Source organism: Oncorhynchus gorbuscha, linkage group LG08, assembly GCF_021184085.1.
Source record: "Oncorhynchus gorbuscha isolate QuinsamMale2020 ecotype Even-year linkage group LG08, OgorEven_v1.0, whole genome shotgun sequence".
Lineage (NCBI taxonomy): Eukaryota > Metazoa > Chordata > Actinopteri > Salmoniformes > Salmonidae > Oncorhynchus > Oncorhynchus gorbuscha.
In genome coordinates, this window is record NC_060180.1 from 24,448,904 (window position 1) to 24,474,178 (window position 25,275).

The 25,275-nt window shown below is 40.9% G+C and overlaps 2 protein-coding genes and 1 long non-coding RNA gene across 5 annotated transcripts in view; 1 reads left to right on the forward strand and 2 right to left on the reverse strand.

The window, feature by feature from the left end:
• Positions 1-1,698, reverse strand: part of LOC124041388 (rho-related GTP-binding protein RhoQ-like) — a 17,856-nt gene extending 16,158 nt beyond the window's left edge. The window contains exons 1-2 of the mRNA XM_046358909.1: positions 1,156-1,698; positions 645-703 (exon numbers count right to left, since the gene is read on the reverse strand). Of these exons, the coding sequence (XP_046214865.1) occupies positions 645-703; positions 1,156-1,297 (201 nt within the window). The 5' untranslated portion in view covers positions 1,298-1,698. The remainder of the gene's footprint in view (positions 1-644; positions 704-1,155) is intronic.
• Positions 604-18,988, forward strand: LOC124041389. Its single transcript, XR_006839930.1, has 2 exons — positions 604-822; positions 17,371-18,988. It is a non-coding gene; the product is annotated as an uncharacterized LOC124041389 (long non-coding RNA).
• On the reverse strand, positions 6,585-25,275 carry LOC124041387. Of its 3 annotated transcripts, XM_046358906.1 has the most exons (5): positions 24,861-25,275; positions 19,592-19,716; positions 18,988-19,113; positions 8,199-8,383; positions 6,585-7,633 (listed from the first exon to the last, which is right to left on the reverse strand). In XM_046358906.1, the coding sequence occupies exon 5, from the start codon at positions 7,601-7,603 to the stop codon at positions 6,839-6,841; it is 765 nt and encodes a 254-aa protein (XP_046214862.1). In that variant the 5' UTR covers positions 7,604-7,633; positions 8,199-8,383; positions 18,988-19,113; positions 19,592-19,716; positions 24,861-25,275; the 3' UTR covers positions 6,585-6,838. The 3 variants fall into 3 exon arrangements, with proteins under 3 accessions (XP_046214862.1, XP_046214864.1, XP_046214863.1); XM_046358908.1 differs by lacking the exon at positions 19,592-19,716; XM_046358907.1 differs by lacking the exons at positions 18,988-19,113; positions 19,592-19,716.

Genomic DNA, 25,275 nt, shown 5'->3' on the forward strand with positions numbered 1-25,275 from the left:
CAAATGAATAATGTTTCAGTTCAGGACCTATTTGGACTTTACACAGTTCAAAAACATTGGGTTCGGGGGAAGAGTGTTAGCAATTCGTCGCTGCATGTGACATGCCTTAACTTTCAGACCCAGCTTGGAAAAACAGCGCTAAAGGGCTTAGAGGAGAACGTGAGTGTGTGTTTACACGAGAGCTTGCTAACAGGGAGTGAAAATGTTATGGCTGTGCACATTTGACTGCGTGCTGCTGTGTACAGTGTGAGTTGAGTGATACACTTGCGGATTTGAATGCTACATTGTAAAGAACCAACCCATAAACAAGACAGTGACAACCTCCCTACTGGACATAGGACCCCTGTTCTCTACATAATAGACCTATTGAAATGCTTAACGAGGCCTACAACCACGGTCTATCACACACCAGACTGACTGGAAACTAGAGCAATGTGGAGAAAACCGTCACCTGTTGCAGTTTAGAGTGATCAGAATTTCAAACTTGTGGGTGTGTCTAGAGCACCATTGGTTGACAGTAGTGGGGGGGGGGACATCGGGAGAGGGGGGGACATCGGGAGAGGGGGGGAGCACATCGGGAGAGGTTGTGTCCTTGGACGTGGCATGCTTGGCAACCAGCCAGAGTAAAAATAAACTCACTGTACCTGACCAGCTGTGTCATACAGTCCCAATAAGTACTGCTTTCCGCCAACATTGACACTCACTGCAAAGCAATGAAAAAGGCTTGTTTAGAGAGAGACAGAGGGATCTCTTATCCCAAGTGGTTTTGCTTATAGAAACCGATGTATTCCTATGCAATCTGAGACAAAGAAAGTAGAAAAGGTAAGCAATTGCACTACATTCAAACACACACTTCACTTTCCCCTGAACATTGGAATGTAGGGACTCTTCAAACAAATTGGCATAGAGAAACTCATGCAACCATAACTAGATTACCAGAGTGTCAGATTTTATTAGGAAGGATCAGGTAACTGGAAATGATTCAATTCGAGATCTCTCACACACACACACACACACACACACACACACACACACACACACACACACACACACACACACACACACACACACACACACACACACACACACACACACACACACACACACAGCCTAAATGTTCATGTAAGATCATGACATGTTCCAAAATCATTTTACCTGCATAATGGTCAAACACAGTGGGCACATACTCCTCCGGAAAGGCGTCGTTGGCATAGCTCATCAACAGACACGTTTTGCCCACAGCACCGTCTCCAACCACAACGCATTTCAACATAAGAGTACCAGTTCCGTTTGCCATGATGATCCTATCATTACTACCATCCTCCGACGCCCTGTTTTCCTGAGCTGCACGGAGATCCCCACACCACTGGCATTACCAGAGACGGAGACCAAATGCGCGACTCGCCGAAACCGATGGAAACTCCATTTCTCCTTCCTCCTGTCCAGTTCGCAAATGTGGCCTTAAAGGGTTTTTATTTCCACACTGCATACACAAAAAACACAGGCACTGTGCAGAGTGGCTATTTACCGGTTCAGCAAAGTGTAGAAAGTCTCAGCAGTCGAAACGGGTTCGCCCTAGTCCCCAGTCCCCCGCCCTATCGTTGATGTATTTGCGAGACGCGCTTGGAAGCCCGCTGCTTAGCCTGTTCCCCAGTTCGCCCCTTGACTCTCGGTCTCTCGCCTAGTTTGCATTGGCACTATAGAAAAGGTGAGTTCGCTTGTTGTAGAGGCGGGGCTATATCTGAGACCAATGGGTTTTGGTAAAACAAATCCATAGATTGTGGATAGTTTATTGATATTAGGCTAACTTCTTTGCTATATTTTTGAAGTGTCACCAAATAGCATTTGTTTCATCGTAATTACACTTGATTTGCATCTTCAAAAACAACATTTTAGTCATAGCCTATACCCTACGTATAATGGTGTTACATCCAGCTACTTCCTCTATGGTTTTAGTCCTAATGAATCCCAAATGATGGCATAATTGCCCAGAATCATTAGCCAAAACAAAAGTATGACAATAATGTCATGATGACCTGAAGAGGGAGGGCAGAGAGTAGCGTGATCATCTTGCAGATGGAGACACCACAGGGAGTGGATGCTGTGCAAATACAGTATACAGGAAGAGAAGACTTGGCCTCTGTGTTGCACTTGGACAGGTGTGGGTTGTCTCCTTGAATTAGCGCACCCAGACCCATTATCTTCAAGGAGGAAGAACAAGCAAACAAACACACTTGCACGCAAGCGCACATATGCACACACACACACACATCTGTTTGATAGTGGTGGGAACAGCTGTATTGTTACACATGTTTGTCCCAGAACACATATGATGTCCTGGACTTCTCTCTCCTACCCTACTTCCATTTGATAGCATATGCCACATGTGCACAAATGCAAACATTCTCCCACACAACATCCCTATACGTCATATATCCACTTTGTTGATAGTCCCTAGCCAGATTGTACAACTGTACAATCAGCATCAAGGGGCGTGGCTCCCCTGAGCTACGAAGCTGTAGCTTTCAACCTCCGCTGTAGTAGCGCTACCATATCGTTTGACAAGGGGCCTGTTCGTTTTGGATGGCCCGGTGCCCTGGGTGAATGGAGAATTTTGTCAAAACCAATGGAATGGTATGCGTAAACTCCGTCCACCCGGGGCACCAGCCTATGCAAAAGGAACCCAGCCAGTTGCTGCAGCTTTCACGTGATCAAACAATTACCTCATACTTGCTGTTCAAAACATGTAGCATAGTAGGTGTTATGAACCAATCATAGAAGATAAGTAACAGCATTTAGTCAAATTCCAAATGAGACTATCTGCATTGTTTTTATGTAGTCTAATGAATACACATATAATGCATATATTAATTTGCTATATATGTATATAAAACCTTGCTTCATTTTACAGAGCATGACTAGTAGGCCTAAGCTAGGCTACTGGTGTAAGTTTGATGTTGGTATGCTACATGAGTTCATTAGTGGGCTGCTGACCTTATTTCCCAGTGGATGACTTCAATATCAACTGTCTCTTTGTAACCGGACTAGGTTTAAAGGTCAAGGTATCTATCTAAAAGACAGGGATGCTGTCCCAGTAGCCCCTCTTTGAGAGTCAAAGTTTGACTGTTTCGATTGACCAGTCTTGTTGAGAGAACTGGAATGAAATGAAAAGTCCATTGAAATGAATCTAAACCCAGTGTCTCAGTATCTTCGGTGACAGATAAGTCTGCAGCCCTTTCTTGGCAGATTGATCATTGGATTGGTTTGCTCTTCATGTTTCTAGATAAGACCTTTTTCATGCGCACACAGGCACACTCATGCTACCACGCACATACATGTGTATGTACACACACTTGCACACACACAAACATACAGTGCATTCGGAAAAATATTCAGACACTTTGACTTTTTCAGCATTTTGCTACATTACAGCCTTATTCTAAAATGTATTAAATTGCCCCCCCCCCCCCACACTCATCGATCTACAAACAATATCCCATAATGACAAATCAAAAACAGGTTTTGGGCATTTATTTAAAAAATGTAACTGAAATATCGCATTTTACGTAAGTATTCAGACCCTTTACTCAGTACGTTGTTGAAGCTGAGGTTACAGCCATGAGTCTTCTTGTGTATGACATGGAACACCTGTATTCTTCTCTGCAGATCCTCTTCTCTGTCAGGTTTGATGGAGAGTGTTGCTGCACAGATATTTTCAGGTCTCTCCAGAGATGTTTGAACGGGTTCAAATCCGGCGAAGCTACTCCTGCATTGTCTTGGCTGTGTGCTTAGGGTTGTTGTCTCACCATGCTTCACCGCAGGGATGGTGCCAGGTTTCCCCCAGACGTGACGCTTGGCATTCCGGCCAAAGAGTTTAATCTTGGTTTCATCCTACCAGAGAGTCTTGTTTCTCATGGTCTGAGAGTTTTTAGGTGCCTTCTGGCAAACTCCAAGCTGGCTGTCATGTGCCTTTTACTAAGGAGTGGCTTCCGTCTGGCCACTCTACCATAAAGGCCTGATTGGTGAAGTGCTGCAGAGATGGTTGTCCTTCTGTAAGGTTCTCCCATCTCCACGGAGGAACACTAGAGCTCTGTCAGAGTGACCATCGGGTTCATGGTCACCTCCCTGACCAAGGCCCTTTTCCCCCGATTGCTCAGACTTCCAAACGTCTTCCATTTAAGAATGATGGAGGCCACTGTGTTCTTGTGGTCTCGGAGCTCTACGGACAATTCCTTCAATCTCATGCCTTGGTTTTTGTAGAAACATCTCAAGGATGATCAATGGAAACAGGATGCATCTGAGCTCAATTTCAAATCTCATAGCAAAGGGTCTGAATACTTATGTAAATGTTATATTTCAGTTCACAAACATTTCTGAAAACTTGTTTTTGCTTTGTCATTAAGGGGTATTGTTTGTAGATTGATGAGGGAATAAAACAATTGAATCAATTTTAGAACAGGGAAGTAACGTACAACATGTGGAAAAAGTCAAGGGTTTTGAAAACTTCCTGAATGCACTGTATACACACACACACACACACACACACACACACACACACACACACACACACACACACACACACACACACACACACACACACACACACACACACACACACACACACACACACACACACACACACACACTTCTTGGGTATGAGGCTTCACTAAAGAATATGGCTTGTCATTTCACCAAACCCTCAGTGTGGTCCTGCACTACAAGTTCTTATTTACATAAGATCTCATCTCACGGCTTTGGGATTTCTCTCCTGTCTTTTTGCACATCTTCACTTCCATTGATTGATGCAGATGGTAAGGGGATAGGAAAACAGTGTGTGCGTGTGTGTGTGTGTGTGTGTGTGTGTGTGTGTGTGTGTGTGTGTGTGTGTGCACGCATGTGTCCATACGTACATGCATTTCTGTCTCCTCTTGAGGTCTCTGAGGTATCAAGGCTCATTACCTACACTACTACAAAAGATCACTATACGTGAGTAATCCTTTTGTTATGTTCACCTTTGCACACAAAACATTTTCCTCCATGTTCCTCCATGACCTGTGTAATGAGGGACGTTACTGTGAATGAATGGTGTTGCTGTGTGAGAGAGCGTCTCTCTTTCGATTGTGTCTCACAGCTCATTTTCCCTTGTGGGTTATTGGTGTGACTACAGAGGTAGCAGCCACAGGAAAATGTTGGGTCCTAGCAACAGAAATATGTATCTCCCTACTCTGCTGATCTGGTAGATGCCACTGTATTATGGGAGGTGTAGTGAGGTCATAGGTTGACCGGTGGGATCTTCAATTGTGTCTATAGAAATCATACAGTATCTTAAGACATATCCAGGAGCGACAGAACCATGGATGGCATAGACTGTCCTATTTATATATTTTTTTAAATTGTGATTTTAACAAAATAATTTCTAATATACATTCTTTCCAAAGTATTTATATTTTATTTTAGTAGGAAGAAAGTCTCTTGAGGGTTGAATTTTTGCGAGCGAGCGACCTGAGAAAATTTCCGCATGGGAAAGCATTAGAAGTGTACATGGTCCAAGAAATAAAATAAATACCAAACAAAATAGAGAAAATACATAATATTGAATCAGAATCAAGTTTCTAAAATCTATAAAATGTACCCTATGATTTATAATAATTTCAATTGGCATATATGGTCATCTAGCATGTCCTTGAGCTCATACAGTGATACTTTCCCTGTGTCTCAAGTTGCTAGTTGTAAAATGTACCAAGACCTTAATGTAGTAGACCTATAGATAAAGTAGATCTCTGAATACATCTGGACGAGTTGAGAGGTAACCATGAAATTCAAAATTAACGGTTCTCTAATGACCTCAAGTGGCATAATTGCATAACTGCTGTAAAAATACGGTACGATCAGTATCATTGACCACCAGTGACTCTTTTTAAAAATGTAACTAGGCAAGTCAGTGAAGAACAAATTCTTATTTACAATAACGGCCTACCCCGGCCAAACCCGGACGACGCTGGGCCAATTGTGTGTTGCCCGATGGGACTCCCAATCACGGCCGGATGCAGCCTGGATTCGAACGAGGTACTGGAGTGACACCTCTTGCACTGAGATGCAGTGACTTAGACCGCTGTGCCACTCGGGACACTTGACACAAGAACAATGTGGCACTTCACAAAGCGGCTTGTATGGACAACTTAAGAGTTATGGTCAGAAACAGCATTATAACTGATACAGTAGGCCTACAATGACCAGCTACTCGGATTCGCATACTATGAATCTGTGACTCACAACCACCATCTTAGTGGATGTGTTTCTTTACGCTGTGCATGAGTGAAAACTGATCACATGCATGACGAATGCAAATGAATGTAAAGAAATGTAAATTCAAGGCTTACTCATAACATCTTGAAGCCCTACTTAGGCTCTTTGACCTGTTTGAAATACCCTTCATTATGGCATAATACTTTATAAATCAGCAATATTACTTCCTCTGAAATCAAAGGTGTCAGTTCAGTTCTCCACTGATCAAAGCTGTTGTAACGCAATGCGTTTTTCAGAAAAAGTTCTTCAGAATAAAACAAACAAATGTAAACTCTGTTTTAATAAAATTTTATTTAGAATTTAAGTACAGAGAACAAAATATGAATAAATAGATATATAGATAGATAATGTAAAATGAAGTGGGATGAAGTTCATGAGGGAGAATGAATATGATTGTTGTAGAATTCCTAAAGATGATCCCCTCTCTCTCTCTCTCTCTGAGAACTTTTCTGTCAACATGTAGTCCATAGTTGACATTCCAGCAACACAGGATATACAGTAAAAACCTCTTGTTTTTGCACAAAAAAAGTTTTCAACAGTTAACCAGATTATCCTCATTGGGGTAGCTGTTCAGGCTATTTCCCTCCCAGCACTCTTCATCCAGTTCCCTCAGGATATCCTGCAGGGACAGGACAGGGAGCTCTGGGTATTCTGGGGTAGACATATCCATGCTCCAGGAGCCATACAACTGTGAACCTTGGCCTTTCATCGTAGGGGTGTTCTCTTGTCCAACCTCCCAGCAGCCGGAATCCGGGGTGACTGGGGCCTGGGTCTGGGTAATGGGGCCTCCATAGGCTTCCTGGGGGTTGCTGTAGAGGGGCTGCTGCTCAGCTGAGCTATGGTAAAGGAAGGCCTGGCTGGAGCCTGCGCTGCATTTCCTTACCTCCAGGGGAAAGGGGATCCACGTGGACTGCACTGGGGACATCTGATCACCCGCCTGGGGCCAGGCTCCTGGAACCATCTGGTGCCTGGGGCTATTCAGCGGTGGGCTGGCACTGTATCCCAGCACCCTGGCTTGCTTCAGTTCGAACAGGGAGTTGTAGTGGCCAGTCTCCTCCACTCCAGTGTAGGGTGAAGGGCAGCATCCATAGAAAAGGTCATCCAACTCCTCCTTCAACTGGATGGGGTAGGCAGGGGGCAGGCAAGGGGAGGTGGACAGAGGGGCCAGGTCAGGCTGGGTAGCCCCTGTCCCCATGGTGCGGTGCTGGGAAACTGTGTCCTGGACAGGGGTGAACCCACCAGGGGAGTGGAAGCCAGAGTCAGACTGCCACACGGCCTTAGCTCCCTTATACTTCATTGTCCGAGCCCTCCTGTTCTGGAACCACACCTGGAGAGAGATGACAAAACAATTGTGTTATTACATGGCAGTTAGAATGTACATCTGATGCAAACAGATACTGTGTTGCAGTTAGTTGACTCTAATGACTAAGATTATTATTATCTGCTTTGTGTCCATGCTAATAATATCCCAAGCCCACCAACAAACACCTGTAGAATATTATGAGAGTGTTGGGGCTTATCTTGCTGTTGTCTGCTCTGTTTACAATAAGTGTAGTACAGTCTATCAGTCAGACCAAACAATACCACAGATAAAAACCGCTTACATCATCTTAGTGATTTAAAAGATAAACAGAAACCCTGATAATAGTATCAGCAGCACCTATGCTGGCCACATTTGAACACAAGAGACCCTGTAATGTAAACAACCCCCATTACACGTGTGTGTGTGTGTGTGTGTGTGTGTGTGTGTGTGTGTGTGTGTGTGTGTGTGTGTGCATAATGCATACAGTGCATTCAGGAAGTATTCAAACCCCTTGACTTTCTCAACATTTTGTTACGTTACAGCCTTATTCTACAGCCTTGTGTGTGTGTGTGTGTGTTTAGCTGCTTACCTGGATCCGTGATTCAGGTAGGCCTGTGTTCTGAGACAGGCTCTCTCTCAGGCTGATGCCAGGGTAAGGATCTGTCTCAAATGTGACACGGAGAAGTGCCACGTGCTCTTTGGTGAAGCTGGTCCTCTTTCTGCGGTTGGTACTCCGGGACAAGGATCCAGTGACTGCCACCTGTCTAGGGTCATCTGAGGGGAAAACAGGTCAGATATGAGGGAGACAGGAGCAATGGCAGGACAGAGATGGTGGGGATGGTTTTTTTTTTATCATGTAGTGAGGTTGTCTCCAGCAAAGAGAGCCACATACTGTACACATGATTGCCTATCACTTTGCAGCATTACAAGCGGCAAACAAACTCCATACACTCTAAGTTCTAAAATGTTTTTTCGGCTGTCCCCATAGGAGAACCCTTTTTGGTTCCATGTAGAACCCTCTACAGAAAGGGTTCTATGTGGAACCAAAACCATTCTACCTGGAGGGTTCTTTAAAGGGCTTTCCTATGGGACAGCCGCAGAACCCTTTTAGGTTGTAGATACACTTAGAAAAAAAAAACGTGTTAAGACATAAATCTGTAAAGTTCCTTAGATTTTTCACGCACAAAAATCCAATGTTTTACCAAAGCAAATGTTCAGCTTTAAAGAATAAAAATTAAGCCACTTGGTTCCATTTCCCCCCCAAAATGACAATTATCATCTATGATTCACCTGGCTTGCTAAAAAAAAATACAGATCTGATATCCAACCGATATTCTGTGCCATCCAGTGGCCTCTCCTTACCAGTGCTGGTGTTCTTCCACATACCTTTTGGCTGACACTTTTTAAGATCTGTAAGAATCTGTAGGTGTCTGTAAGAGCTCTGTCTCCCAAATGTACTGACTGCCCATTTTATACAGATCACATGACTAGTACCCTCCGCCTCAAATAAAGTGCTGATGATGTAGTGTGATTTTTCTGGTGACAGTTTGAGGTGATGTAAATTTGTGTTGGGGGGGGGGGTGTCTTTGTTTTGCTGAGGTTAAGATCATCTGAATGGACTTTGGACTAATGGTCCTCTCCCATCCACCCCTAGCGACATCATCCACATCACATGCATTGTGATGTTGGCACACAAGAATCAGACATAAAATACATTACTGAATGAAATCGGACATTTATGACGAGTTGAACGTTTTGTCTCAAGGTGCCGTATAACTGTAACAAATGCTTACTTGTGTGTAGCAAATGTGTAGTTGATTTACTGCATTTTCAAGGTGCCTTATGAACATTAGTGTTTGGCATTGTGTCAAACTATTATAAATGCTTTGTTTTTTGCAGTGCAAATTCATGGTTTGTTTGCATTCATTAACATTTGTTTTTCCAGCAATTCAATAACTTGTGTTTTGATATGTGTTGATCAACCAGTGGTTTGAGTGCAGTGAGAAGGGAATTTGTATGAGCTTAGTGCATTTTTTTGCACTACAACAAATCAATATGTGAACAGGAATAGATAGATGTGCAAGTATATCCATTATTAAGCGTCATAAATTACAGAAGGGCTTATAAAACAAGACAACAATTTTGGATTATTTTAATAATTTACATTATTTCAACAGCGCATGTTGAAAATGATTACGGGGGAGTCGCTGAAAGTCCTTTGCTAATGGCTATGTCAACAACCACAATGGAGCATTTTAATTACCCAAACATTTACAAAATTAGCATGAAGAAATATTAACTCACATGGCTTCTTTTTCACAACTGCTGTTTTCTTTTCAAATACAAGCTATCAAAATAAGAAAAACATGGATGTTTAATTGTTTGGTAATTAATAGGACCATTATCAACATGCTGCCTCATCTATCATTGATGTATAGGCCCATTACAGGGAAAGGCCAGGGGTTGTACCCACTAATAGTAGGTAACAAGCTCATCACTGAGTTAGACTTGTCCAGACTTGCTGGCTTCTTCATAGCCTATGGGAAAGACTGAGTCAGAGGACAGTTTCACTTCAATGGCACCCATTACCCCTGAAAGAAATCTAGGGACACCCCACACAGGTAGTTGACACACAAGTAGTAAAAAAAAAAACAATACTATTCAGTAAATAGTATTACAATATACTGTAATATATTTTGGCATTTTATATCTTACAGGTATATATTAATAATAAGTAATCAGATACAATAAACAACAATTATCTCACTTTTCATATTGTCCGGTGAGATTGTGTCTTTTCATTCCTTATCTGGACAATCAGGATCAGCGTCTCCATGTTTTGGCACGGCTCACAAGAGTTCCATTCTTTCGGCCAATGTACAGTACCTGACAGCAATTCATTCTGGGGGTCATCCTAATCCTATCACACATTATGCATGGATTTTTGTCCTTCAAGCCCCTTGCAAAATCAGCATTGTCCACCTCATTACATATATAGTCTATATATATATCATTTGCATTTTCACATAACAGAATATATCATATGATGTTCAACGCATAGCACATACATATACATAGTTTCTATTGCATAACAGCCTCATGTAGGCTATTCTTTGAGTTTGTTTGTTGTCAGGATTTAAATACTTCTGACACATACCATGCAATGATCAGAGAGTAAATGAGTAATGATAAACAGTTTGACCAAATGGGCCATTTGACTAATGGTGAAATGACCTCATGGTTTCATTATTTTCATTCAGATGGTGAGACATTAACAAGATTGTAAACACTTAATGGTCCCATGACCGGCTTACTGTAGAACCATTAGCTTAGATCTTGGCTACGTCAATAAACAAGTTGGATAATCTCACACTTTGATTTAACTTTAATCTTGTAACTTTGAATAGAATAGAAAAAACCCCACCAAGCATCAGCAAAATAAATATATAGCCTATATATTATAAATGTTCAAATGTTTTATTTTTTATTTTTAATGCATGCACACATTCAAAGCAATGACAAATCAATACAAAAAGTACATGGGGAACACAAGAATATACAAAGGACATTTGGGCTAGGGGGTACAATATCACATTACACAAGGACCTTAAGAGGCATACACACAGTTATAATACTAACAGCTTTTTTGTTGGCAGAGTATTTGTCTTAAAATATAGTATAATTTAAGGTAATAAAATGTGGTGTTTTGTTTGTAAATGTACATTTGTGAATATGGAATTTGGCCAAAAGAATAATGAAATGAATTGCATAGAAATAAGTTGAAACAATTTTATCATAAGTTAAGAATCCAAGCAGCACATCTTCATAAATGTGTTCAATTATAAATCTACTGATGTCTGCCAGATTCCTTACATGAAAACAACGCCAAAAATATGCAACACTGTTTCTGGGTGGTCATTATAAAAGGTACAATTTTAATTAGTTTTTCAAAAACGTCTTCATATAGTGGTTGGCAGGATAATATATATATTTTTAAATAAGAAACTTCCTTAATAATAAGTAAGTATGTGTGTGGCCAGTCTACTACGTTACATAAGCATTTCCACGGTTATTGTTGCAAGTACTGATTTGACATTGGGACCAGTTGAAAGCCACCATGGGCGCGATTATTTCAGAAGAAGCAGTCTTTTTTGGATAACTAGTGAGGCTTTCGATGGGACTCTTCACAGTAAGTGAGTGCCACAAAACGTGAATGGTTTTGAAGAAATACCACAGCATTTATAAAGCAAACTTAAGTTCACTCTGTGCCACTGCCACCGTATCGTAGACATAGCCACGGTGTTACCACGAATGGACTCCGGATGGATCTCTAACTCAGACAATTTTCTGTCATTTATTCAGACATTTATTTTTGTTGTTTATTATTCAATTCCCGTGAAGTCCATGGCGTAGTAGCACGCTATTTAGCTTTTGAAGTTAACCTAGATGTTGCGCTTTCAATTAACTTTTAGCTAGGTCATCAACCTTGCGAGTTAAATATGAATGAATTATCTGTAAATGTACCTTAATTTGAATATTTTTAAAAAGTTAAACATTTCATATTTTATAAATGGCATTGTAAAGACCGACTAATCATGTATCTATTTTTGGAATCACTAGCTAGGTTTCAATCCAATTGGAATGCGAATATTGTAAAATCATAAATTAATATGTATCCTAATAAACTGCATGTTTTCCCGACTCGTAGGACCACACAACACATCACATCATCGCGTGGCTCCAAGTTTACTTCGATATGATATAGAAATATTTGGGCCTAATACCATTACCACCGGCATTTCTCACGTAATTGATTTTACCGACACAAAAATATCCCACCTTGATAATAGTATCTTGTTTTGTCGACATTTGGAAAGTTTACCGATAAATGTTTTGTTTCCATCAGGCCGGGCGTGACATTTTTTTAACCGACATGTACTTTACTTGCATAAAATGGTTGGACCACTGGAAAACTGTTTAGGCCTACTGAGTGTAGGGTGTATCGAGCTGGTCTCAGAGCATTTCGTGTTATTCTATACTTAAATCCGATACACTCCATTTAGTATGGTATGTTACGTTTCATATGGGATGTAATTAATTTGTGTATCTCCCATTTTCTATTTTAGGCAGCAGTTCACCACCCTATATCCCACTGCTGGCTTGCCTCTGCAGCCAAGCAGGGTTGGTCCTTGGATGGGAGACCAGATGCTGCGGGAAGTGGTGGAGGGTCAGCAGTATGGACTCTTTACTCTGGTCTAAAAAAATATACAGTGCATTCGGAAAGTATTCAGATCACTTGACTTTTTCCACATTTTGTTATGTTACAGCCTTATTCTAAAATGGATTAAATTAATTGTATTCCTGATCAATCTACACACAATACGCCATAATGACAAAGCAAAGCAGAAATGTTTGCAAATGTAAAAAAAGAAACCTTATTTACATAAGTATTCAGACCCTTTGCTATGAGACTCGAAATTGAGCTCCGGTGCATCCGGTTTCCATTGATCATCCTTGAGATGTTTCTACAACTTGGAGTTCACCTGTGGTAAATTCAATTGATTGGACATGATTTGGAAAGGCACACACCTGTCTATATAAAGTCCCACAGTTGACACTGCACTTTAGAGCAAAAACCAAGCCATGATGTCGATGGAATTGTCCATAGAGCTCCGACACAGGATTGTGTCGAGGCACAGATCTGGGAAAGGGTACCATTTTTCTCTAGCATTGTAGGTCCCCAATAACACAGTGGCCTCCATCATTCTTAAAATGGAAGAATTTGGAACCATCAAGACTCTTCCTAGAGCTGGCCGCCCAGCCAAACGGAGCAATTGGGGTAGAAGGGCCTTGGTCAGGGATGTGACCAAGAACCCAATGGTCACTCTGACACAGCTCCAGAGTTCGTCTGTGGAAATGGGAGACCCTTCCAGAAGGACAACCATCTCTACAGCACTCCACCAATCAGGAATTTATGGTAGAGTGGCCAGACAGAAGCCACTCCTCAGTAAGGCACATCACAGCCCGCTTGGAGTTTGCAAAAAGGCACCTAAAGGACTCTTAGTCCATAAGAAACAAGATTCTTTGGCCTGAATGTCAAGCATCACGTCTGGAGGAAACCTGGCACCATCCCTACGGTGAAGCATGGTGGTGGAAGCATCATCCTGTGGGGATGTCTTTCAGCGGCAGGGAATGAGAGATTAGTCAGAATGAGGGAAAGATGAACGGAGCAAAGTACAGAGAGATCCTTGGTGAAAACCTGCTTCAGAGAGCTCAGGACCTCAGACTGTGACTACGGTTCACCTTCCAACAGGACAACAAACCTAAGCACACAGACAAGACAATGCATGAGTTGCTTCAGGACAAGTCTCTGAATATCATTGAGTGGATCAGCCAGAGCCAGGTCTTGAACCCGATCTAACATCTCTGGAGAGACCTGAAAATAGCTGTGCAGCGACGCTCCCCCCATCCAACCTGACAGAGATTGAGAGGATCTGCAGAGATGAATGGGAGAAACTCCTCAAATACAGATGTTCCAAGCTTGTAGCGTCATACCCAAGAAGATTGGAGGCTGTAATCGCTGCCAACAAAGTACTGAGTAAAGGGTCTGACTACTTATGTAAAAGGTGATATTTGCTTTGTCATGATTGTGTATTTTGCTTAGATTGAGGAGGGAAAAAAACAATTTAATACATTTTAGAATAAGAATAACTTAACAAAATGTGGGAAAAGTCAAGGGGTCTGAATACTTTCTGAATTCACTGTACATCCAATGCCCCAGGGCAGTCATTGGGGACATTGCCCGGTGTTGGGTACAGTCTTTTGGATGGGACATTAAAAGCGTGTCCTGATTCTCTGTGGTCACTAAAGATCCTATGGCACTTATCGTAAGAGTAGGGGTGTCAACCTCGGTGTCCTGGCTAAATCCCTAATCTGGTCCTCATACAATTATGGCCACCTAATCATCCCCAGCTTCCAATTGGCTTATTCATCCCCCCGTAAATATTCCCCAGGTTGTTACTGTAAATGAGTGTGTTCTCAGTCAACGTATCTGGTAAAATAAAGGTAAAATAAATTAATAAAATAAACATTTTATATGATATATTACAATTCGTATAATATGGTACGAATTTCCAAACGTACAATATGTTATGAATTTGCAAAATGTATAATACGTTACAAATTATCAAAACGTATTATGTTATGAATTCTAGCTAGCTTGCTAACGCTAGCTAGGCTAGGGGTTAAGTTTAGGAGTTAGGTTTAAAAGGGTTAGGGGAAGGGTTAGCTAACATGCAAAGTAGCAAGTAGTTGAAAAGTTGCTAAAGTTGTCTGTGATGAGATTTGAATTCGCAACCCCCATCCACCCGACTAACCACCTACTTTCATTTTTGCCTTAACCATCTGTCTCATTTAACCATACCAAATGTAACATACTAAATGGAGGATCTCGGATTTACGTATAGAATAATACAAAATGCTCTGAGTCCAGGTTGAGTGGGTAACTAGAGTTCTGCTGCATAGTGAAAAGGTAATGATATTCTTGTAGCCATTGCCATTTATCTTACTAGGCCTATTAATCAGCCAAAGATAGCCCTATAGATAATGCAGTATCTTGTTCAAAGTCCATTTCAAAAATCTGTGGAACGGCTGACTTGGATGCAATATGCATGTTGGTAGCCTGGTTATCTAGTGTAGGTTTTATCTTTTAATATCCACACCACATCTACACTGAACAAAAATATAAATGCAACATGCAACAATTTCAAAGATTTTACGGAGTTAAAGGAAATCAATCAATTAAAAAATTATAATTAGGCCCTAATTATGGATTTCACATGACTGGGAATACAGATATGCATCTGTTGGTCACAGATACCTTTTAAAAACAATGTAGAAGGTTGAATGGCAGGAACCCGGTTACCAAGATTTTACCACCCAAAACCACTCCCTTTTCCCAGGATAAATAACTGCGAGAAACTGGTACATTATAATAAATTATTTTTATGAACAGCATGATGTGAAATTGAACTGTTAAATTATTTGCGATGTCTAAATCTGGATTCTCTACGGCCATCTTTCTGGTCACTGCATGATGAAGCATCAACGCACAGGGTGGGGACCAACAGCCCATCGCAGTATGTAGACCTATCATCTCATCATGGTAACTTTTTTTAATAGTTTTTTTATTGTGACAGGTAGACCTACATTTGCTGCAACATAGCCACAGTAAGATATTGATGCTACAGTAAGATATTGAATGCATGTCTAATATAGACATCTCCACCAGGCTTTTGAGGATCACCTTGTTTTTTTTAATTGTAAAGATTTTTTATTTTTTATTACAGCTGCTGAGTTTCAAAACAATATATTGTTGCTTTAAATCAGTGCACAAGTGACCACTCTGTCTTTCTCTCCATCAATTCCATTCAAATGGCATCCAATATAGATCATCCTGTTCAAGATTGATATATAGGCCTACAGTGCCTTTGAAAGGTATTCAGACCCATTGACTTTTCACATTTCGTAACATTAAAGCATTATTCTAAAATGGATAAAAAATAAATAAAAAATAATCCTCAATCTACACACAATACCACATAATGATAAAGTAAAAACAGGTTTTTAGAAATATTTGCAAATGTATACAACATTTTAAAAACTATTACATTTACATAAGTATTCAGACCCTTTACTCAGTACTTTGTTGATGCACTTTTGGCAGCAATTACAGCCTCAAGTCTAATTGGATATGATGCTACAAGCTTTGCACAACTGTATTTGGAGAGTTTCTCACATTCTTTTCTGCAGATCCTCTCAAGCTTTGTCAGCTTGGATGGGGAGTGATACTGCACAGCTATTTTCAGGTCTCTCCAAAAATGATCAATGGAAACAGACTTGCCCCGAAACCACTCCTGCATTGTCTTGACAGTGTGTGTTTAGGGTCGTTGTCCTGGTGGAATGTGAACCTTAGTTCCAGTCTGAGGTCCTGAGCAGGTTTTCATCAAGGAGCTCTCTGTACTTTGCTCCTTTCATCTTTCCCTCAATTCTGACTAGTCTTCCAGTCCCTGCCTATGAAAAACATTCCCACAGCATGATGCTGCCACCACCATGCTTCACCGTAGGGATGGTGCCAGATTGCCTCCAGACGTGACGCTTGGCATTCAGGTCAAAGAGTTCAATCTTGGTTTCATCAGACCAGAGAATCTTGTTTCTCAAGGTCTGAGAGTCCTTTAGGTGCCTTTTGGCAAACTCCAAATTGTGTTAGTCTTATGTTGATTTTAATAATAATGGATTTATTTATAATTGTGTATATTCTCAATGGATTTATAAAAATAGACGCCCACCACTACTACCACTCGTCCCCAGCATGTGCACGGGAGGTATAAACGGTGTATGTAGATGTGGTAAAAATGGGTCTGTTTGTAAGGGGGTAATATAAACATTGCCCCCAAAAAATTACAGGCTAAATACCGTAACTCCTATGAAAAGGAAAGCAGTAATAGAGATACTGTTGATTTGACCAAATGCAATAGTTTTGTGATTCTTCTAGTGCACCATCCCTCATCATGTTTTGTTTTGTCCAGAAGGGGGCACTGTATAACTGCAAGTCTAGTTACATTCAGGATCTTACAGGCTTCTGTCACCTTTCTTTATATTTGCCAATTTGGACTCGACTCAATACCTTAAAGGCCATTATGCTGTAGTCATTGACACTGAAGACTGAACTGCCTTGTGTGTGTGTGTGTGTGTCTTCACAGTGACAAAAGGGATGGACGGCACAAGGACTAGTTTGCCTCTATTTTGTTCAGACAGTGCTGTTTGGCTTTGCCTCGCAGCCTGCTTCTCAAATACAAACCTGACCACAGGCCCAAACAACACAGAAAAGGAAGACCCTGCTGCAGAACAGAGTCTATAGTCTTCATAGACGACACCACCACTTCCTCAGGAAATAATGAGTGGCCATGGCATGCTGTGAACTTTTATCTGCTAACTGTTTTATATATGTTTGGGATCAAGATGGTTATTAGTGATTCCAGCTTGCTTACAGCGCTCAGAGAGGACCATAGACAAAAAAAGCAAAAACATTCAAGCCGTCAAAATTCTTCATAAAACATAACTATTGTTAAGCTTCCCACCACACACCTAACATTCCTCAGAAAATAAATGATCTTCTTTGACCCAGAACATATTTTAGGACAAAATGCAATGCACTGTTTAAACAGAGATTATCACAATGTTCAAAATTACAACATATTGTCTTGTTTTATATCATGATGGAAAAGCATGAAGTTTTCCTACAAAATGTTTTCTAGTCATAACGCTAGAGCATTCGCCAATTTTAAGTTCAGATCGCCCATTTTAATCACCGTTTACATTACGCTTGTTTTATGAAAAAAAGACTACAGATGTTTCATACAGATGTTTCTTAACTTGCCTTATATTACATTATACTAATACATTTGCCTTTAAGCACGGACAAGCTTGGGATTTATCCACAAATCGAGTCTATTAATATAGATAAGAGATAAGATGAGAGTTGAAGGGTGAAGTTCTCGTTTATAAAACGTGACAAATAAAAATGTGATTGATGAACAAACTTGGCTCTATGCAGCTACTTAGTTTTTTTCCACCTCTGTCTGTTACGCTGTCTTCGCGTGTGCTTGGACAGCTCTGACGAGGACATAACATCATCATGGTCCATGATTGGTGACTCTGCATTGGCATTATGACTATGTTCAGAATTGTATGTGTTGATCAGACATGTATTTGATCATTTAAAAATAGGCCAGCATAGTCAAAATATTGAGAAATAACAGTGAAACATGACATAAAAAAATATATATTAGAGCAGTAAGCCTAATATAGGCACCTGACCCGGCCTACAATGTGCAGGACTCCATTTATTCATACAATTTGTCAAACTAATTTCCCATCCAAATGCAAAAATATATATAAAAAGTGACAAAATGGGATATCACATGAATTACTTAAGCTTTAGGAAATGCAACCAACTACAGAGATTGATGGGGAGGGGAGTGGGACCCATAAACCCCGCTTCAATCAAGCAGGCTTCAGTCACCCACTTTTGCTTCAGTCATCCCCATTGCCTGTAATGTTTTTGAAAAGGGAAATGTGTGTTAAATGGGTAGTGAATATAATTTCCTTTTATTTACTGTTCTGAGTTATGATGTTATCAATTCGTTGATGTAGGGATCTACTCATTCTACGCAAAGTTTTCAGCTATTTTTGAAGTACTCAATTTGAAATATGCAATATTTGGTTGTGCACTTTTTTGTGAAAATTGTCATTGTTTGTATTTGGAAGTTGTGTGCCTGAAATGCTCAATTGATTTGAAATGAACAACTACGACTTACAGTATGTTGTGTCTGTCTTCACAGCAAATCCCCCTTTGGTCTGTCTTCACAGGCTTCACAGCATATCCCCAAGGGAAAGCTGATTTTGTATCACAGCATTTCTGCTGCCTGTGGTTGCCTGGGAAACTGTGCAGACAGAGTAGATGTTACATTTTCTAAATTGTCTATCAGTGGGAAGACTAAATGAATCATCGTGGTTCCCCAAAATCATCATGATTAGCCCCAATGACACAAGCTAAATAAATCAACTGTAAGACAACAACCCACACAATGGCAGAATATGATTGTCAGGGGTAAATTACAAGTACAATACACAACGCACCTCCTTTTGCGGACGACATTACTTCGTGTCAGCAGTGTGCTGGCAGTTCGACCTAGGATGCTTCAAGCCAACTTATGGTTGATTCTAAAATGTGGTGGAAGGCTTTGTATGGAGGGTGTGACGCAATTGCGGACCCTCCAGAAGCATGCAAAGGCAGAATTCTGCCGCATCGCTGTGCGCCTCCCAAATGTTGTAACAATGCGGAGGACTCCGTATAGCTCCGCATTGACATGATTGGTTGACAATAGATGGGGGTGGGAGGTCCTGTACAAACAAACTCACTTCCTTGACAACTGCTCTGCGCTGCTCCACGAAGAGCAAAAACTATGAATGCCGTGACTTCTGCAGTGTCCATATCGAGATAAATACTGCATGGCTAATGCAGACGTCAGCTTGACCACGCAGTCCTTTAGGGATGGATGAACAAAAAACATAATGACTATCAGGTGTGTTACAGAAAATATAGCGTTCAGAAGTGAAAACAGCCACAGTGTCAGACTCAAACTGATACTTATTATGATCAACGCTTGCAAGATCCACTTTTTTAGTTTAGTTTAATAATTCAACCATTTAAAAAAACAAGCACACATAAAACTTGAAAAAGCCATACATGCACAAGAATAAAATCATCGAGGATAACACACAATAACGTCTGGGACTTATTTCCATTGTGATCCTCTTGAGACAAGATGGCTAGACAAGATCAAACACAGTATGGCAGTGAAATAATAAAACAGAAGAACATCTCATCATTCCAGTTACATCATAGGGGTTATTCATATGGGTACAGAAGACAAACATATTTTTACTTTATTTTTAAAGCTGCCCAGAGAGGAACATTGTTTTTATGGGCAGAGGCAACTCATTCCATTCTGAGGCTCCAGTATACAAGAAAGTACCTTTCTCTGCATTACTCCTGAACCTGTATAAGCACACATCAGCAACACCTGATCTCAAATCAAATTTTATTTGTCACATACACGTGGTTAGCAGATGTTAATGCGAGTGTAGGGAAATGCTTGTGCTTCTCGTTCCGACAATGCAGTAATAACCAACGAGTAATCTAACCTAACAATTCCACAACTAATACCTTATACACACACAAGTGTAAAGGGATAAAGAACATGTCCATAAAGATATATGAATGAGTGATGGTACAGAACGGCATAGGCAAGATGCAGTAGATGGTATCGAGTACAGTATATACATATGAGATGAGTAATGTAGGGTATGTAAATACACTTCTCAAAAAAATAAAGGGAACACAAACAACACAATGTAACTCCAAGTCAATCACACTTCTGTGAAATCAAACTGTCCACTTAGGAAGCAACACTGATTGACAATACATTTCACATGCTGTTGTGCAAATGGAATAGACAACAGGTGGAAATTATAGGCAATTAGCAAGACACCCCCAATAAAGGAGTGGTTCTGCAGGTGGTGACCACAGACCACTTCTCAGTTCCTATGCTTACTGGCTGATGTTTTGGTCACTTTTGAATGCTGGCGGTGCTTTCACTCTAGTGGTAGCATGAGACAGAGTCTACAACCCACACAAGTGGCTCAGGCAGTGCAGCTCATCCAGGATGGTACATCAATGCGAGCTGTGGCAAGAATGTTTGCTGTGTCTGTCAGCGTAGTGTCCAGAGCATGGAGGCGCTACCAGGAGACAGGCCAGTACATCAGGAGACGTGGAGGAGGCCGTAGGAGGTGTGGAGTGGCATTTCTTTGGGGGGCCATGTGCTCGCCAGAGGTAGCCTGACTGCCATTAGGTACCGAGATGAGATCCTCAGACCCCTTGTGAGTCATATGCTGGTGCGGTTGGCCCTGGGTTCATCCTAATGCAAGACAATGCTAGACCTCATGTGGCTGGAGTGTGTCAGCAGTTCCTGCAAGAGGAAGGCATTGATGCAATGCACTGGCCCACCTGTTCCCCAGACCTGAATCCAATTGAGCACATCTGGGACATAATAATAATAATAATAAATGCCATTTAGCAGACGCTTTTATCCAAAGCGACTTACAGTCATGTGACATCATGTCTCGCTCCATCCACCAACACCACGTTGCACCACAGACTATCCAGGAGTTGGCAGATGCTTTAGTCCAGGTCTTGGAGGAGATCCCTCAGGAGACCATCCACCACATCAGGAGCATGCCCAGGCATTGTAGGGAGGTCATACAGGCTTGTGGAGGCCACACACACTACTGAGCCTCATTTTGACTTGTTTTAAGGACATTACATCAAAGTTGGATCAGCCTGTAGTGTGGTTTTCCACTTTAATTTTGAGTGTGACTCCAAATACAGACCTCCATGGGTTGATACATTTGATTTCCATTGATAATTTGTGTGATTTAGTTGTCAGCACATTCAACTATGTAAAGAAAAAAGTATTTAATAAGAATATTTCATTCATTCAGATCTAGGATGTGTTATTTTAGTGTTCCCTTTATTTTTTTGAGCAGTGTATAAATGTGGCATAGTTTAAAGTGGCTAGTGATACATGTATTACATAAAGATGGCAAGATGCAGTAGATGATATAGAGTACAGTATATACATATACATATGAGATGAGTAATGTAGGGTATGTAAAAATTATATTAAGTGGCACTGTTTGATCTGATGCAGTGATTGTGTGCATACCTAACACTGGGAAAGTAATCACTTAGAAATCTGGGCACAGGACCATAAATACTCCTGTAAACCAAACCTAGTCTAATCTGGGACATCCTAGCCTCAACAGGCAGCCAGTTTAGTTCCTGGAAGCAGCTCCTGCCTATACGAGTATATGGACTCACCTTCAATACTACCATGTTCAGCTTATTCTGGGCTATCTGGAGCTTCCCCTTCATACGTTTTGATAAGCCCCCAAACCAGGAAGTACTAGTATAGTCAAATGGCATTGAATGGGGGCATTAGCTATCACTTTCATGGAGTCCTCATGGAGTCCTTATCAAGCAGCTTGGACTTTCTAGCCAAAAACCTAGTCCTGGTATTAAATTCTCTAGGGTAGGGGGCAGCATTTGGGAATTTTGGATGTGCCCAAATGAAACTGCCTGCTACTCTGCCATAAATAGAATATGCATATAATTAGTAGATTTGGATAGATAACACTCTGAAGTTTCTAAAACTGTTTGAATGATGTCTGTGAGTATAACAGAACTCATATGGCAGGCAAAAACCTGAGAAAAAATCCAACCAGGAAGTGGGAAATCTGAGGTTTTTGGTTTTTCGACTCTTGCCCTATCGAAAAGTGTCTATGGGGTCATGATGCACTTCCTTAGGCTTCCACTAGATGTCAACAGTCTTTAGAACCTTGTTTGTTCACGTGAGAGCGACCTGCATTCCATTGCATTTCTGAAGACAAAGGAATTCTCCAGTTGGAACATTATTGAAGATAATATATCTTATATATTATTAGATATACATCGTTTGACATGGCTCTGACCTAACATAATCGTTCGGTTTTCTTTCGTCGTAAAGCCTTTTTGAAATCGGACACTGTGGCTGGATTTACAACAAATGTATCTTTAAAAATGGTGTAAAATACATGAGGAATTTTAATTATGGGTTTTCTGTTGTTTTGAATTTGGCGCCCTGCAGTTTCACTGGCTGTTGAGAGGTGGGACGCTACCGTCCCACGTACCCTAGAGAGGTTAACCTTCCCTAGCACCTTATTGGCCATGCTCACACCTCCCAAGCTTCCATCAAGGATACATCCCAAGTAGTTAAGTAGTCAACACCTCACCCCCTAACTCCACTCTGATTTCAGACAAACTACACAATTTAGGTCTGGATCCAAAAATAATTGCTTCAGTTTTCTATAAGTGCAGAGATAGCTTTTTATCTCCAAGCCATTTGCTAATGGTAGTAAGCTCTGTATGCTCTCCAACATAGTTTTACTTTTGTAAGACACCAGAAGTGTAGAATCTGCCACAAAGAAAAATACAGCAAGAACAAGCATCTTTCATATCATTAATAAACAATAAAAACAGCAAAGGCCCAAGCATGCTCCCCTCCGGAACACCACAACTCATTGGTTTTGCCTGAGACAGTGAACCATTACCTCTATTACTTGCTCCCTTCCTAATAAATAGGACTTTACCCAGCCTAGAGGGATACTGCTTAACCCCAGTGCTTCCAATTTGGAGATTAGGAGACAGTGGTTAACTGTATCAAATGCCTGCTGTAGGTCATGCAGTACCATTCCACAGATTTCCATCATCAATCTCTTTCCTGCTGAAGTCAGTCACGTAAAGTAGACAATCAGTGGAGTATGTTTTTCTAAAACCTGACTGAAAATCATACATTAGACCCTGTTTGTTAACATATTCATGCATTTGCTCATGTACAACTCTCTCCAGGATCTTTGATGTTACACAGAAGATAGATACAGGCCTATAATTCTAAGGGTCAGACTTTATCCCCTACTTATACAGAGGTATAACTTTAGCTTGTTTCATGTCCCTGGGAAAGGTGCCTTGTTCAATAGAGATTAACGATATACGTAATATGAGGGCCAATTTGCTCAGCAGAATCTATAAGAAACCTTGCAGTAATATTATCCAGGCCTGTGGCTTGGGAGCATTTAAACTCTGCCAGCATACAGACTATTTTGGCTGTTGCTACCTTTGCAAACGAAAAAGTGTTCGGCTGAACCCCTAACTTTACATAATACTTCTTCACTTGGTTGCTTCCATACAAACCAGAACGTGTGGGCAAGCTTGCTAACCAGCTTGCTGGCAACATAAGTATTTTTTTTTTTTAAATAGAAGAGTTTCATTGGTAACCTCTGCTTTTTCATATACAACCTCCCCCTGACATTCAATCCAATGCTGTTTAGTTTGTTTTTGGTAGTACTACTACAGCCTAGTTCATCAAAATGATTTCCAAAGCTTTTTAGGGTCATTTTTGCTGTCAATTATTTTCTCAGCAAAGAAACCACCAGTAGCTTCATCCATCCTGCTCTGTGCTTCATTTCTGTGACGTTTATATAGGACAAAATCATGCTGCTCTTGAGAGTTCTTACATTTTTTTAAAAGGCCTTATTCCTTGCTTGGATATGTTTTAGAATCTCATGATTAAACCAAGGGCTAGATCTCTGCTTTATCCTGACCCATCTAATAGAAACCGTCACATTCACCACATCAAGGAATCTACTTTTAAAAAGACTTCTCAGGCACTGTCTACTGCTACACTATCTAGCACAGATGACCAATCAATTTTACCCTCTTCCTCCCTAAACTTTTCAACACAGTATTTGTTGAGTCCTCTGATTAACGGTTTTGAGACACTTAAATATATATTTAAAAATCCTTGTGCAAAATGTAATAAAATGATCACTGATTCCATATACTATTACTACAATCTGCGATATTTTAGATTTATCAGACACCAATATTAAGTCAATCATACTTCGCACTTTTTCACATATCCTGGTGGGAAGTGTCAATGATGGTACTGCAGCCGTCTTCAGGATTAGCTTCCTGGCAAGACCCATTGGATGTTCCCATCGGAATTTCGCTCGAAATGCGCACAGTACTCACATACATAATCCTGATTTTCGGTGAAGCCTGTCCACCCGAAGAGAAAAAACAGCCACTGATGTCGGATGTGTTCATTCTTCTAAAATAGTGTACCGTTAAATTAACACTATGGCATCTGGTCAAAACACAGTGTGCTTTTTCGCGCATGCTGGTAAGTAAATTAGCTTGCTAGCTAAAAGTCACGAATGAAAAGGCTGAAAGATGCTGGTAACTATCATTTTTTTTAACCTCTTCATCCAATTGGTAGTTACAGTCCACAACCGCGCTGCTTCTTCTTGACACGATGCCCACTTAACCCGGAAGCCAGCCGGAGGAGGAAACACCATACACCTGGAACGTGTCAGCCTGCACTGCGCCCAATCCGCAAACAGGAGTCGCTAGTGCGCGATGGGACAAGGATATCCCTCCCGGCCAA

Coding starts and splice junctions, on each gene's coding strand:
- LOC124041387 (XM_046358907.1), bottom strand. CDS start 7,603: ATGAAGTATAAGGGAGCTAAGGCCGTGTGGCAGTCTGACTCTGGCTTC.